Source organism: Rhopilema esculentum, chromosome 8, assembly GCF_057945365.1.
Source record: "Rhopilema esculentum isolate cy_ngs chromosome 8, ASM5794536v1, whole genome shotgun sequence".
NCBI lineage: Eukaryota > Metazoa > Cnidaria > Scyphozoa > Rhizostomeae > Rhizostomatidae > Rhopilema > Rhopilema esculentum.
The window spans coordinates 4,067,272-4,081,348 of NC_142822.1; the positions used below are offsets into that span (position 1 = coordinate 4,067,272).

At 36.7% G+C, this 14,077-nt stretch overlaps 1 protein-coding gene across 1 annotated transcript in view; it reads right to left on the minus strand.

Annotated features, from left to right (window-relative positions):
• The window catches only part of LOC135695020 (receptor-type tyrosine-protein phosphatase epsilon), a 34,181-nt gene extending 21,198 nt beyond the window's left edge, over positions 1 to 12,983 (minus strand). The window contains exons 1-6 of the mRNA XM_065213957.2: positions 12,765 to 12,983; positions 10,802 to 10,999; positions 7,052 to 7,162; positions 6,273 to 6,482; positions 4,500 to 4,864; positions 954 to 1,244 (exon numbers count right to left, since the gene is read on the minus strand). Of these exons, the coding sequence (XP_065070029.2) occupies positions 954 to 1,244; positions 4,500 to 4,864; positions 6,273 to 6,482; positions 7,052 to 7,162; positions 10,802 to 10,999; positions 12,765 to 12,843 (1,254 nt within the window). The 5' untranslated portion in view covers positions 12,844 to 12,983. The remainder of the gene's footprint in view (positions 1 to 953; positions 1,245 to 4,499; positions 4,865 to 6,272; positions 6,483 to 7,051; positions 7,163 to 10,801; positions 11,000 to 12,764) is intronic.
• Between the last annotated feature and the right edge of the window lie 1,094 nt (positions 12,984 to 14,077).

Here is a 14,077-nt window from a genome sequence, read left to right on the forward strand (position 1 = left end):
AAAAATTGGAAAAACAACTAAAAAGTCAAAAGTCAATGTTTGTTGTCTTGCAATACCTAACTTGCAGTTCTGACGTTTATAACTTCTGCCCTAGTGACAAAGTCATTTCAACAAAAATATTATTTTCTTAAGACAAGAATAGTTCAACATTTTCCATATAAAAAGTTTACTAACTGGTACAAATAAATATTGTAGATAAACGTTTCTGCCTTTTTAACGAATTGTCAGCTATGAATCTATGTGCTTTAGTTACAATGCATGTGCACAAATCCAACAATTTCGTAAGAAGGGGGCTGGCAATAGGAATCGAGATTAAATCAGGTCATTGCAACGAATTGTCTTCTTGTAGGATAAAGAGGTTCATCAATTTTATTTCAGATGTCCTTTATGTTTCATCCTAGCAATCTACCTCTTCGTCATTTTGTTATACCTGCTGCGATAATTCTTGATTGAGGTCACATTCTTGATTGAAACTTTGAGAAAACAATTCGAGCGCACCCTCGAGAAAAGGCAGGATAAAAACCTGATGCTATTAATAAATATCCCTACGGTTCACAATACAGTGGAAAATAGAACTCTAGAAACAGCTTTGGACATTGTCTGAGAGAAATATCGTTGTTTAGTGAAAAGTATCGTTATATAGTTAAATTTCTATTATTGTAGAAAGTTAAAAAGAAATATTGACAAAGGCTCGAATAAATGATTATGGTCTATTCATTTCTAGCTAAACGTTGCTGTTTCGTTGATACCGTATTGAAATGACAAGAGATATTCCTCTTTCATCTGTATTGAGAATGAAAAGAACGAGTTGAGAAGATATGAAAAGGTGAGGTTGAATTTCAAGGAAAACAGATCACAATTTCTAGGTAATTTTTTCTTTCTATATTGTGAGAATCTTTGCCTTACGAACCCATCGAGGGTTTCCAGGGAAAATATCAGCAAAAAGCACTTACAACTGGCTGGTTATTGTTGGCTTTGAACGAGGCTACTTTTTTAACAAACTCCAAAAACGAGGTTGGGTGAAGAGGGACAGCTCTCTGTGTAGGCCATGAAGTAAAGTTGAATTGTCTCACAATCCTCAGTTCGGTACTCCCTACATGCTGTATTTCCATAACTCGTATCACATAATCTGCATAGCGGATTGTCTCTAAATGCTTAATTGTTATTTTGCCATATGATACTGTGGATGCATCTGGCCAATATTTTGCACAAGCAGTACCATCTTTCTCTTTCAAAGTGACGATCTGTTAATAGAAGTTCCAAGGTCATCATGTAAAGATTATTTATGTCAAGGGCTATGGCTTCAACAATAGAGCTCTTGAATTAGTTACTGATTCTATATTATATTTGAAGTATATAACCGTTAAACAATAAAATAACTGGTGAGTCTTAAATCCTATATGGAGCATCGATATACATATAGTGACTGAACAAATATTAAAATTAGATAATAACATCTCAAATTGCAAAAGCTGTTACAAATGTGTGTCCCATAAAGCAAAATACAAACGAAAATTAAGGTCATATAAAGAGTAACACAGAAATATTCCAAAAATGGGACATCTTTTAAACGGAACTGGGTTGATCTTAACGGGACTGAGTCTTTTGTCAAAGGAATATCAGTTCCCGATCAATTCGAAGTAGCAACAAGCAGTGGCGAAGCTGGACTCCCATGGATGGTCGTGCCCATTGGCCACTACGCAACAGAAATGCGCCTCCGCAATATTATCAAAAAAAATATTTCAGTGATCTAAGGAGCTTATATAGCAATTGCATGGCACTGCATTACTTTTCTGACAAGATAGAAACAAACTAAAATTAAAAGTATGAAAGCTGCTTTTGTGTCCCCCCTGCCTCTGGCTGATACTCAAAATTCATTTTCTTCCCAAAGTGTGATGGAGGTTCCTGGCAACTTTTTTTTATTTTTGGTAATATTTACCCAAATATCAGTTCAAAGCTTGAACAACAAACTTTTTCTAAAATTTTATCAAATTATTGCAACAATGGGACCAAAATATACACCTGTGGACTCAGATTTCAAATGTATAATAATTGCAAGCACTATTTGTTTTGCACACATAAAATTTAGAATTTCATTCAAAAAAGAGGCAAAAGTTTGGCTGTAAAGGCAAACTTGACTGTGAAGTGCAAGACATGTATCAAGAATCAGATGACAAATGAAACAGATGAAACAGAAATATTAGAATATCTGCTGAAGACAGTACTGTCATGCGGCATTATTGATCTAGCCACAGTTAAAAAGCACTAAATTGTGAGTGGCAGAATGAAGGCAGTATTTCTTTAAAATCCTTGAGACCTGTTTTTTCATCAGGTTTGTTGCATAAAGATTTGTAGGTAGCCACTTTGTTAAGCTGAACAAAACCACTCACAGATATTCACCAATCAATTAGATACTTAATTTAAGGTTATGCCTTATGAGATAATGATAAACTACACCATGTATGACAATATTTGAAAGTTGCATAAGATGAAATAACCATTATAAGGTTTGAATAAAATTCCAATTGAAAAGCAGCATTAAATTAATCATTGAAAAACAGATCATGACAATTTATGAATAAACAGGGCAGCATACACAAATGAAGAATGTTCAATAAATTTCTTCAGTGTCCAGGTAGGTGGAAATACTGAGATCAGATGACTGGGGTCAAAAATTTAATACAGAATAATCATGAGCCTGAGAGTTATTTGCAGACAACAGTGTTTCTTGAGCAAAAAATTAAGGGGGGTATGTGTAATAGCTTAAAGATTATTTCACCCTGCTTATTTAAGACAAACTGACTAATTCATGGAGAAAGTTACCTACATTAAGGAAAATATATGCACACCCAAGGAAACTGCACACAACCAAATTACATGGAAAGCAAGGGAAAAAATCAGAAAATCACTAGGCTGAGCTTGAAAACATATCATCAGAAACATAAACAAAATCATCAACAGGTTGATCAATGCTATTTCATTTTTCCCTTTCACGTGTTTTAAGGAGGGTAAAACTCCAGTAGAGCTAATTTGCAAAGAGGTTTTCTACTACAAATACTTTCAAAATTCAGAACTTTCTACTGGGAAGATTCTAGTCCAAAAATACATCAAACACCTCATAACTAATGTAAAATGAATAGATATTTATGTACATTTTGCCCCAAATGTTCATAATACTTTGGTCTTGAACACCTAAGTATACTGTTCTCAAAATAAATATTGATTATTTTATTGATTGATTGATTGATTGATTGAGTTTATCCCGTTCAGTGTGCGTCTCTCTGGTACAAATCCGAGCGAAAACTGCCATATTTTCCATTCTGATCACGTTAAAAACATCCAGATGATATTCAAATTATCGTCCATTTTCTAGATAAGATAGCATCTTGCACATTTGATAATCTTGATTCTGTTTAGGTGAATGAGAACTTGTTCGCCTATCAAAAAGAGATCCATTGGATTGATTCCGTATAGGCTGAGTCAAAATAACTATGAAACAATCCCTCCACAGTCGTTAACCAGTTTCCTGATAAATTACAACGGTTTATTGGACTGGAACATTTACATGCACCATTCAAATCACCCTGATATCACACCAACATCCACAAACGCCTGCAGTATTGACAAGTAGGCCCCAATGATACAGGGTGCAGATAGTCTTGCCTTCAGAAACGGGCACGACCTCGTGATTGATTTACTCCAGCTTCAGCCAATCAAATGCTGGAAATCGTACCACAACTATTATTATTATTATGACGAGGTCGTGCTCATTTCTGAGGGCACGACTAGCATTGTTTTTCTCTATTGTTGGGCACGACCAAACATAGGCTGTCCAATTGAAGCTTCTATTGTTGGGCACGACCAAATCACAAGGTACCAGATTTTGGGCACGACCAATATGAAACCCTGTGGATTTCTACTCCGCTCCTGAAATAATTCCAGGGGCCCTGGGCGATTCGAGTAGAATTCACTTATGTCTGCGGGATAAGCTTGATCGATTTGTCGACTATACGACTAATTTTTGTCTATATTTGAAAACTTTTCGCGGAGCCAAATAAATTTTTGCCAATATGTGAAAACCTTACTTTTGGAAGTTTATGGTCGTGCCGGGCACGACGGGCACGACCTTTGGCTTCGCCACTGGCAACAAGTATAATTGCATGGCAAAGTATAATTGCAAACACATATAAAGAAGTCCTCCGTTTGAAGCTCAGCTTACAAATAGCTTTATCAAACATTTCAAAGGAGGGTTGGCTAAGCTAAACGGGTCCTCTGGACCTCTTATAATGTGGAAGGTTACCCCTATTTTTGAGTAGGGAAGAAACTCACGTAGATGCAAACTCATTCAAAATATGTGACGTTTGTGATTGCTGGATGATTTTTAAACTCCGTCGAAATGACGTATATTTTCTAAAGAACTCGAAACTATGAAAATAATAGTCGTCAATTCTTACTTTGTTCCTGCTTATGCTCGAGCAAAAAATGTATTAAAATCTCACCGTTACAATGATGTTGCTCTCTTGCTCCCATATCATTCTCCAAAAGTCGGCAATCGTGTCCGGTAATGGGGCCTGAGTTGCTATGTAAGCCTTAGGCCTGTTGAAGCCATCTACATAATTAGCGTTTATATACGAGGATGAAACGTCGTGACTTTTAGCCTCAAGGGCAACTCTTGATTTGTCAAATGTTAGCACATTCGCATATCTGTTCTTGGTTGCATTATATGGGCGATTTCCAAATGAGCATCCCTGCACACTAGTATCTACGAGCTTTGAGAACTCTTTCTTGAAGCCTTTGTTGTCGTGAAATTTCATTAATGAAACATGATCGTATAGGTTTTCTGCACTGATCGGCAATTGGTGATCTATTTGATAATGGTTTATTTTTCTGTTATCAGCGAAGCACTTCAACATTAAACATTGCAAAAATCTTATGCATTCTACAAATTTTTCTAAATGACTGATAATGTTATAATGCAAGCCATCTGCAAATCAAACGAAAGCATCAAATCTAATTTTTAAAATCTGTTAGGTAATAATCATGTTCTGTAAAAGGAGGACAAATCGACAAGAGTGTAATACCGTTATATCCAACTGAGTTAATATACAACCTCTTTGTACTTTTTCATTTTATTGCATTGAATAAAATTGTTTCATGTTAATTTTAATATAACTAATGTAAACAAACCTAAACAAACATGAAGCACGCAATATGAATAGGCACACCCACGTTCAATGGACCAAGATTTAATCAAGTAGTTGACCTGCTTAGTACATGGTCTGTTTTAATTGTTATGTTGTCATTGTTCTGAGAATGAATTCTAGATTTCGAAACTCGATATTCTGGTACCATTTTTGATAGTTCATACTTTTGGAATGTCAAGAGGGTTTTTGAGATAAAGGTTGTGACCAGTTCTTTGGGTAGGAAATAGAAAGATTCTGAATTAAAATGAATCTGATCTTTATAAACTTCAAGTGACAATATTCTAACTAATTGTACATATATGAATTGTAGTTTTTTTATAGAAGAAGAGCAGTCTTGACAGATAAAGACAAATAATCGTAATTCCTTCTCGTAACTACTTTGCCCATTGCCAATGATTTAAAGGAATTGAGTAAGAAAATTTTCAGTTTTCTCTCTCTCTTTCGCCAATATACTCCACAATATCTGTACAAGAATTTATCTTTTAGGCTGCTTTTTTAGATTTCATCGATTTGAACCAAGTTTTAACTTCTCATCAATCTGAACACCAAGCAAAGTGACAATGCTATCTATTTTTGTTTTAATCGATAGTGATAATGCTATCGCTTTGCCAATTGCAAACTTGTCTTTAGTCATATATTTCTTATTAAATATGATGATTCCAAAAAGACCTACCACTTAAGTTGTGATAACATCTTTGCAGAAACATTAAGTAGAAGTGGTCTGTGAATTGACACATGTGGTACTTACATTGATCATGTCATTCCCAAGTCATTTTTTAAGATTTTTTCACAATTATATGTCGTAGTATTCCTTCAGAGATTCAAAGCTACTTTTTAAATAATTTATCAAGCCAATTTAGATTTTCCCAATGATTGGAAATAAAATATTATTGTATTGCTGAATGCCGGTCATTGTGGATTGAATTTGAAGTTTGACCAGTACTAACATTGGATATTTAGTTGTTGTGGTCCTAGCATGCCTTTTGTTATTTTAATACTTCTTTATACTTTGCTTTGGCTTTGGGTCCTTAACCCAGCATTACATACCGATACATAATGTTAACATACCTAGTTCTCTTAACGGGTTGTCTTTTCCGGCATTCCAATGCAAGTCCCTTTGGTCGTACCTTTTTTCCAGTTTCCAGACACAGAGTCGAAATATGACGAAAACGAAAAGCAAGATCCCAACCGCACCACCGAATATTATACCAGCTAGCTTTAAAACATATATTACGCCAGTTTTTGTTGCCTGACTTTCAATTGTTGTTGAGTTGCAGACTAAAAAGCAAAAAAATTTGTTCACTGTTGCTTGCTATGTGTGCAGTAACATGATTAAAAGGACAGACATTCCCGTTTTCCAACTTAGAACTATCTGTTCCAAATTTTGTAATAGGTTTCAACGAGTGCCTTGTTTTTTCCTTTCAAAACTTGCTATTCAGTTTAATATTTTTCTTTATGTAACAAGAAGCTTGAAGATCACTGAACAATTAGCATTTTTTAGTTTAAACAAGATTCCTGATGCAAAATCTTTAGTCAAGTTTACTCACCAATAGATTTCCAACTGAGTTTGGGCGTGATCAACGTTCCCTCAAATGTTTATGTACTTCCTACTGTTATTTAAACTGTAATATGCATTGCAGTAGCTAGCAGGAGGGTGTAGGCTAGTGTTACACCCCCCCCCCCAATTCTTCATACAGTAGGTAAATTTTGCCACTGATGAAACTCCACCCCCCCCCCCCCAGGTCTGAAAGATTGGGTTACGTTACGAGTAGTGTATTCACATTTCGTATTTTTCTGATCTCTAAGCTTGAAAACATCAAAAAGTATAGCGGATTTGAACAATATACCTGTATTTGTTGTGTCGACTGCTAAATCTTTACTCACTTGCCCGATTCGATATGTATCGTTTTCATAAGAAAAATTACTTGATACTTGAACAATGATGCTTTTAATTGTTGCTGCAACAAAGGAAATAAGAAGTCAATATAACGTAATGTGAATGGGGAAAATTGGCAAATGAATCAAAATAAACTAAATTAAAGTTAATTAAATCAATTAGATTCAATGTATACCTAAATCCATACGCATTAAGATATTCAGTAAATTTCATAGTAGAAACATTGGCAGTAACTGTTTTACAAAAGAATCTATCAAGGAGATTCTTTTAAAGAGCCCACACTTTCTTGATAATAGATCTTCCTTTCAAGGTTGCAAAAAGCCTCTTACAGTTTTGTGTAAACGGGAGGGAGTTGGTGTAGGGAGGTAATCTTATGATGAGGTCCAGGCCAACAAAGGGAGTTCATCATAGGGAGCTTTCGCGTACCTCTTAAAGAATTTCCGCAAGCAAGGTTCTAATATTTGGTCAAAATTTACTTCAGAATGAAACTTTTCATAGTTTAGAAACTTATGTTACAGGCGAGCAGTGGCGGTTTCTAAGGGGGCGAGGGGCGCAGTTACCCCTGGAGTCCAAATATCGGCAGAATTACCATTCGGAAATTTCTGGTATTTGCTATTTTGTCATCAATACTTCAATCATTTGGGGCCTTGTTTCCAACAGAAAGCAAAGTAGAATCGATATGGAGGATAGGTGAAATCATGTCAATCTATTGTCAGATAATCCAAATGTTAGCGGAAAATGCCTTAACTTTGTCTAGCATTTAGAAAGTCTGCTGTTGAAAAGCTTCCAAAAACAATGAGAAAGGGGAAAAGGGGAGAGTTAATTGTGAAGCAATGTACATGCATGAAACCGGACTGTGTGAGGCCCTAATCTGTATAGAGCCTTCCAAATATATTTGCTAAAACAGCCAGTGATGGGGGGTCTTTCTCAAAACTGCAGACGAACAAGATTGGTCAGCAACAACGCAAGGGGCTATAGCTCTCAATTGAAAACAAAGTTGAGGCAAAAAATGAAAATAAAAGCAAAAATAATTACAGCTTGCCTCGTGGAACGTTGGAGGTTTGTAACGTTTTGCAAAAATAGGCTTTTTTGTAAACATGTCAGAAAAGAGGCTGGGATTGAAATAATTCAAATAAAGACTGGAATAAGGAATATCTTATCAAGTATTTGTAAAACTTTTCCTTAATGTAAACAGGCTTTTACTGATTTCTCTAGGCTTATTATAATATTGCGATAAGTTTTGAGAATTTTGGCGTACTTTGTTGTTATTTTTAACCTTATTTTTTTAATATTTCGTAGTATTTCGTTTCGTTTCGTGTCGTTTCGCTGATTATAATCAGCTTTCTTTTGAACCCTGTTAGTTATATCGTATGATAACTCACTTGATGGTTTTGCAAATAATGATATTTTCAGAAAAATTATTTTGAAAAAGGTTACAAACCGGTTTTGAAAATTTGAAAGTTAATTCCCTGAATCCTCGAATTGGCCCCCCTCGAAAATAACCCCCCTCGAATAAGCCCCCTCCCTAGAATTACAAATTGTCAATAAATCCCCCTTCGAATAAGCCTCCACTTCTACCGTAAATTCTCGAATTGGGCCCCTCTATTTGATGATATTTGCCATCTGAGGTTGCCTATAGCGTTTTATTGAATTACCAGAACAAATTCATACTTTTGGTAATGCTCATAAAGGAATCCCTACTAAAATAAACGAGGTATTCTAATAATGTCTCCTTAATCTTTACAATAATTTTTATAACAAATATCAAAGTTTTATAAGCCCCCCCTGGCATAAGTCCCCCCTCGAATAAGCCCCCATCTAGAAGTATCAAGAATAAATAAGCCCCCAGGGGGCTAATTCGAAGATATACGGTATCATGTATAAGAACGGCTCCAAAATTCTCAAAGAAAGTTCATTCTGAGTTAACTCACTATTTTAAGTTTACATCAAGTTTGAGGAAGGTTTAACTGAGGAGAAGGGTAGTCAGAGGAAGGTTTAGCTTTTGCTGAACCATGAAAGTCAAAACATCACATTTTGGGAATAGTTCAAAACAAATTTGAGCCACACCACATCATTTACTATGAGTCACACCATTTACCATGTAATAGTCGGCAAATTTCACACGGTTGCCCCTCCTGAAATTTTACGAAAAACCGCCACTGCAGGCGAGAGGAATTAGACATTTTCGACAGGCCTAGCCATTCTGCCAATGTCACTCTCTTTATCTTTGAACCAAATGACATTCATTCTAAATAGAAATGCTGAGTTTTTGCTTTAAGGTTACGGTAAACGTTTTGAACACGAAAATTGGTTTTTTCTTCCTAAAGGCCAAACGGCTCAAGGAATCTGGATAAACTATATATCATTCGATGCACAAGATTATGGCGTATCTAGCCAGATAAAAAGTATTGGCAAATAATGTTAAATGTTATTTTCCATGCGAATTTACGGGTCAAAAAGTGTACCACCTTCAAAAGCTATTATGTACCCTTGCGTTTGAGGTAACAAAATCTGACTTAGACTAACAGGAAGTGCAGGTCCTAAGCTACCAAAGTGTGTCTCAGATTTTTTAAATTCCTCCTCTTCTTGAAACTATGCCCTGTCAAAAATTGGCAAATAATTGTTCCACCCTCCCGCAGCTGTATTTGGGTATAAAAGACGGACCAGAGAAAATAAAAAAATTTTGAGACACACTTTGTTTGCCCAACGTCTGCCCTGGCCGTGTGCAAATTTTCGAGCCATTCGATTGGTTCCTTGGGTACATAATAGCTTTTTCGTACCTGCATGTAGAGGAATTTCGAGTCCGGAGAAAACGGGATTTTACTGATCGCACTTGCAAGATACACTCGTAAACCACAGTGTAATCCGGGTCAAGTCACTTGAAGATTTAAGATCAATAAGCCTGTTTAAATAAACACGGCCGTACATTGGGTATATGGATGTGCCATGCTATATTGTAAATGAGACATGCGACTACAACCGCAAAGCAACGATAATCGGCTTAAAAGGTCAAGAGATTTTCAGGCCTCAACTAAAAGTTTAGATAAAGAAATTAAGGAAACCTTTGTTTACATGGGATTTTTTCCACTTTCAAAATTTCTGTTTGTTTCAAATTTGGTGTCATTGTGTGCCTTGAAAGTTCGGCTACTTGAATGTGAAAAAATCGAAAAAATGATGTTTTCATCCAGCAAACGTTTACCGTAACCTTAAGAGCCTATAGGGCGGGTCTTCGGGGCCTGTGCCCCTACAAAATGTTTTTCTGTTTGGAACTTAAAGCGAAATGTTTGTTTACAAGCCAGTTTTTAGACTGTTTGCATGTGGAAGTCAGCTATTATTGAAAACAGGGCTCAATAACGCCAGTGGCAGCGCCAAGGGGGTATGGGGGTAATTACCGATGGTCCACATATTTCTTCTAAAAATTGATTAAAAAGTACATCATATTTCTAAAGGAAAATCAAACAGGTACAAAGCACTGAAACGAGGTACAAAGGGTATGGTTTCACTGGCAGCGCCCATTACCCTCTCACTCTGCAGTAGCTGGCGCCGCCACTGAATAACGCTGGAATCTTGTACAAAGAATACTGTAAATCGTGAAGTTTTGTGGTCTACGAAAGCTTTTTCCGTGGAGGCAGACCTTTGGTATTGAGAGAGGATTGCGCACTATATTAGAATGTAGAAAAACATTATTGACCAATTTTACCTGAAACTGATATAAGATGCACTGTATTGTTGTTGCGTGATGTTAATGTGTTAATGCTTCCATTGTATGGCTGTGTGGCATGATACGCAATGATGTAATTTCGTATCCTGAGGTTTGTGCTTGGTTCAGTCCATTTGAGTTTGACCTCTGTGACACATCTTTTTGTTGTTATTGTATACGTTAGGTTTGCTGGTTGCTCTAATACAATGAAAATGAACAGAACAATGAAGTGTATTCTTGAAATTTTACAAGTAATATAAACTATAGAATATAATACTATTATCATATTAAAAACTGGATGATACTAGACGGCAAAAACTTTGATAATGTAGTTTTTTGAAAACGTTGATAGCGGAAGGTTCAGGGGTCTGGGGGAGCTGGAGCCCCCTCCCCCAATAGTTGTCAAGCTGTAGTATGTTTCCTTTATAAGAGTGTACTGAACGGAAAGCAATACAATGGGCAGCCCCCCCCCCCCCAAAGATAAAATTCGTTCCTACGGCACTGATTCTTAAAGGCAAATGTTCGTGTTTCAACTTAATCGTTTGTCACGGCTGTTTTAATAACTTTTAAGGAGTTATTTGAAGTTGAACTGCGTTTCCTGTAATCAATAATTTTGGTATCAAGCAAATGAAAAAGCAAGAACGTCCTCATATCGACGAAAGCAAAGCTTGAGGTCCCTCTCTTTTATAAATGCCAGTCTAGTTTCTGTTTATATTGAGACAAGTAAAATAGAAGCCCTTAAAATGCTTCAATACAGATTTTGGTTTAGTACCAATATCAAAGGAAGGAGAAGGGATAGGGAGTGGGGAGGTGATTTACAGAAAGAGGCAGCAGAAAAGAGACCGGGAAAGGGGGACCGGAGATAGGAGACCGGAAACAGGGGATCGGAAACAGGGACAGTAGAAAAAATACTGCATAAAGGGGATCGCAGAAAGGGGCCAAAGGGAACGAGGATCGGAGAAAGGGGACAGGGCAAAGGGGCTCGGAGAAAGGGGACAGGAGAAAGGGGACAGGAGAAACGGTACAAGAGAAAGGGGTTCGGAGAAAAGGGACAGAGGAACAGTAAACGAAGAGGAGAAAGGGGAATGGCTGCTTTCAAACAAAAGTTTAACAAACCTAACGGCATACGAACGGGGTGGATGATCAATTTTTGCAGGTGCAAAACTCAGGATTTTACTGAGATGGGCATGACCAACGTCACAGTGAGTGTAGGTATGCAATTTGCACTGCCTATCAACTGAAGTGTTTTTATCATTAAAGTGAAAGCTTGTTACAAAAGTTGAAATATGGTAAAGTAAAGTGAAAACAAAAGCATTTGTATGCCAGTAGACGGCCTTTTTGCGTTTGGTTGACATGTTTGCTCCAAATACTTTTCGATTTAGAACTATGAGCAACTTAACATTTATCCCCATTTTTAGTTTGTTTCTTTTAACGTCTTGATGAGCCTAAAACCGTCGAAGGCTACAGTTAAATTCGCTGCCTAGGAAAGCATTGCTCAAGTTATATTCAGCGATAGGTACGAAATAGATTGTGTCGATTGAGTATATTTCCAACAGATTATAACTGTTCTACAAATGTCATATTCTGAATTTGCGATTTATCCATGGTCATAAAGCCAATTAAAAATTTGTTGCGTGATCATATTGACTGCATGCTGCCCCACCTAATCCACTCATTTTCTTAAAATCCACTCATCTTTTTAAACAGTCCTAGTGCTTTTTCGAAGTCCAAATCTTTCCTCCTTTTTAATAACAGTTTTGAGCTAATACTTGAAAACGCTACCAGCAATCTTTAATCAGGCTATAATGCTTAAAGTTATATATAAGTTGCACGAAAAGTGAGCTAATATGTTGTCCACTAAAAGAGGAACTATTTGCATTTTCTCGTCATCAGACCAGGAGTTTAGTAGGCCTCAAAGAAAACATGAAACTTCAGTGTTGAAATTGAAAGTTGAGACTCTTACCGTTGTTGCCAACCACGACTCCAGCCATGTGCAGGATAGACAGCAGCACCAGTGATACTTGCTTATAATAAGCCATCATCGGTCACCACTTTCAATAAAAATTTATAAAAATTTCACATATAATTTGTTTCCATCGCATTGATAACTTCAAGGAACACATTTCTTGTCTTTGTCTTAGATACGTTTTTGCGGGTTGGAAACAATTACTTTCAAAACTGAGATGACATAATTGATGTGAAGTGAACCGAGGTTAATGTATGTCTATGCAATTGTTTGTGGTTCACCGTCTTCATACAGAGTGGCTTTTTAGAATCAATATTCAATGTAGATGCATCTTTATGAAGCTTCATTTTCATTGAATTTCAATAGCATAAGCGGCAAAGGCCAGCAAGAAAGAGTCAAATCATTCTCCTTAAAGAATGCTCTTTTTCTATCAGCCAGTTTACAGATAATCAAACTATGCAGCTTCTAAGCGAGAGTCTGCAACCCTTTATCAATTTTAAATGGGGTTGTAATGAACCAAGACCCCTTGGGTAGGGATAAAGCCATTAGAAATACCTTGCAGTGGCGGAAATCTGGAGAGCGAAGGGAGTGATCGCCCCCCCCCCCCCCCCTAAATATTTTGGAAGACAATGGTCCTCTGTTCTAAAAAAATTGACAAATGTGACGTCATTTTATCTAAATTATAAGCTTGCTCCCAATATTTGATCAGGTGTCCGCCAGTGTTTTGGGGGCCATTCAATATTCAAGTCATGCTAAGCAGAGAAAGAGGGGTTATTCTAAAATTTGGCTAAGTATGATAGGAATAGGGCTTCTGGTAGCACTCTACTATTATATTACAGAATGCCGTAAGAAAGACGTTTCCAAACCCCATGAACAATGTGGAAGACTGAGGCTACTGTAGGTGTATGTGGAGGGAGCTTGTCACCCCATCATGAAAGCAATGCAGCTAGCAGGGCATTCGAATGCTTTGAAGTGGCAAAATTCTTACTTATCCTATAACCTCTTACCTGAAAAGACCACTTTAATAAAATAAAAATTCGATTGAATGAAGGCTCCAAATCCCAGACCCCTTTTATTTTATTACATAGTTAAACAAATGCTTCTAATTGCAATCCTTAACACCCATTACAACTGCCCCTTTTGCCCCCTCTCTGAGTCTGAATGCTCATATTCATTCATAAAAGTCGACAAGTCGATTTACAACAGATACAACTGACTTTGCAAATTAAGAGGTATTTCGTGGTGTTCTTTAAGGTTATGGGGTGGGATTGTCAAGCTCTAGATAGATAATCCTCACGTATCCAATTCTT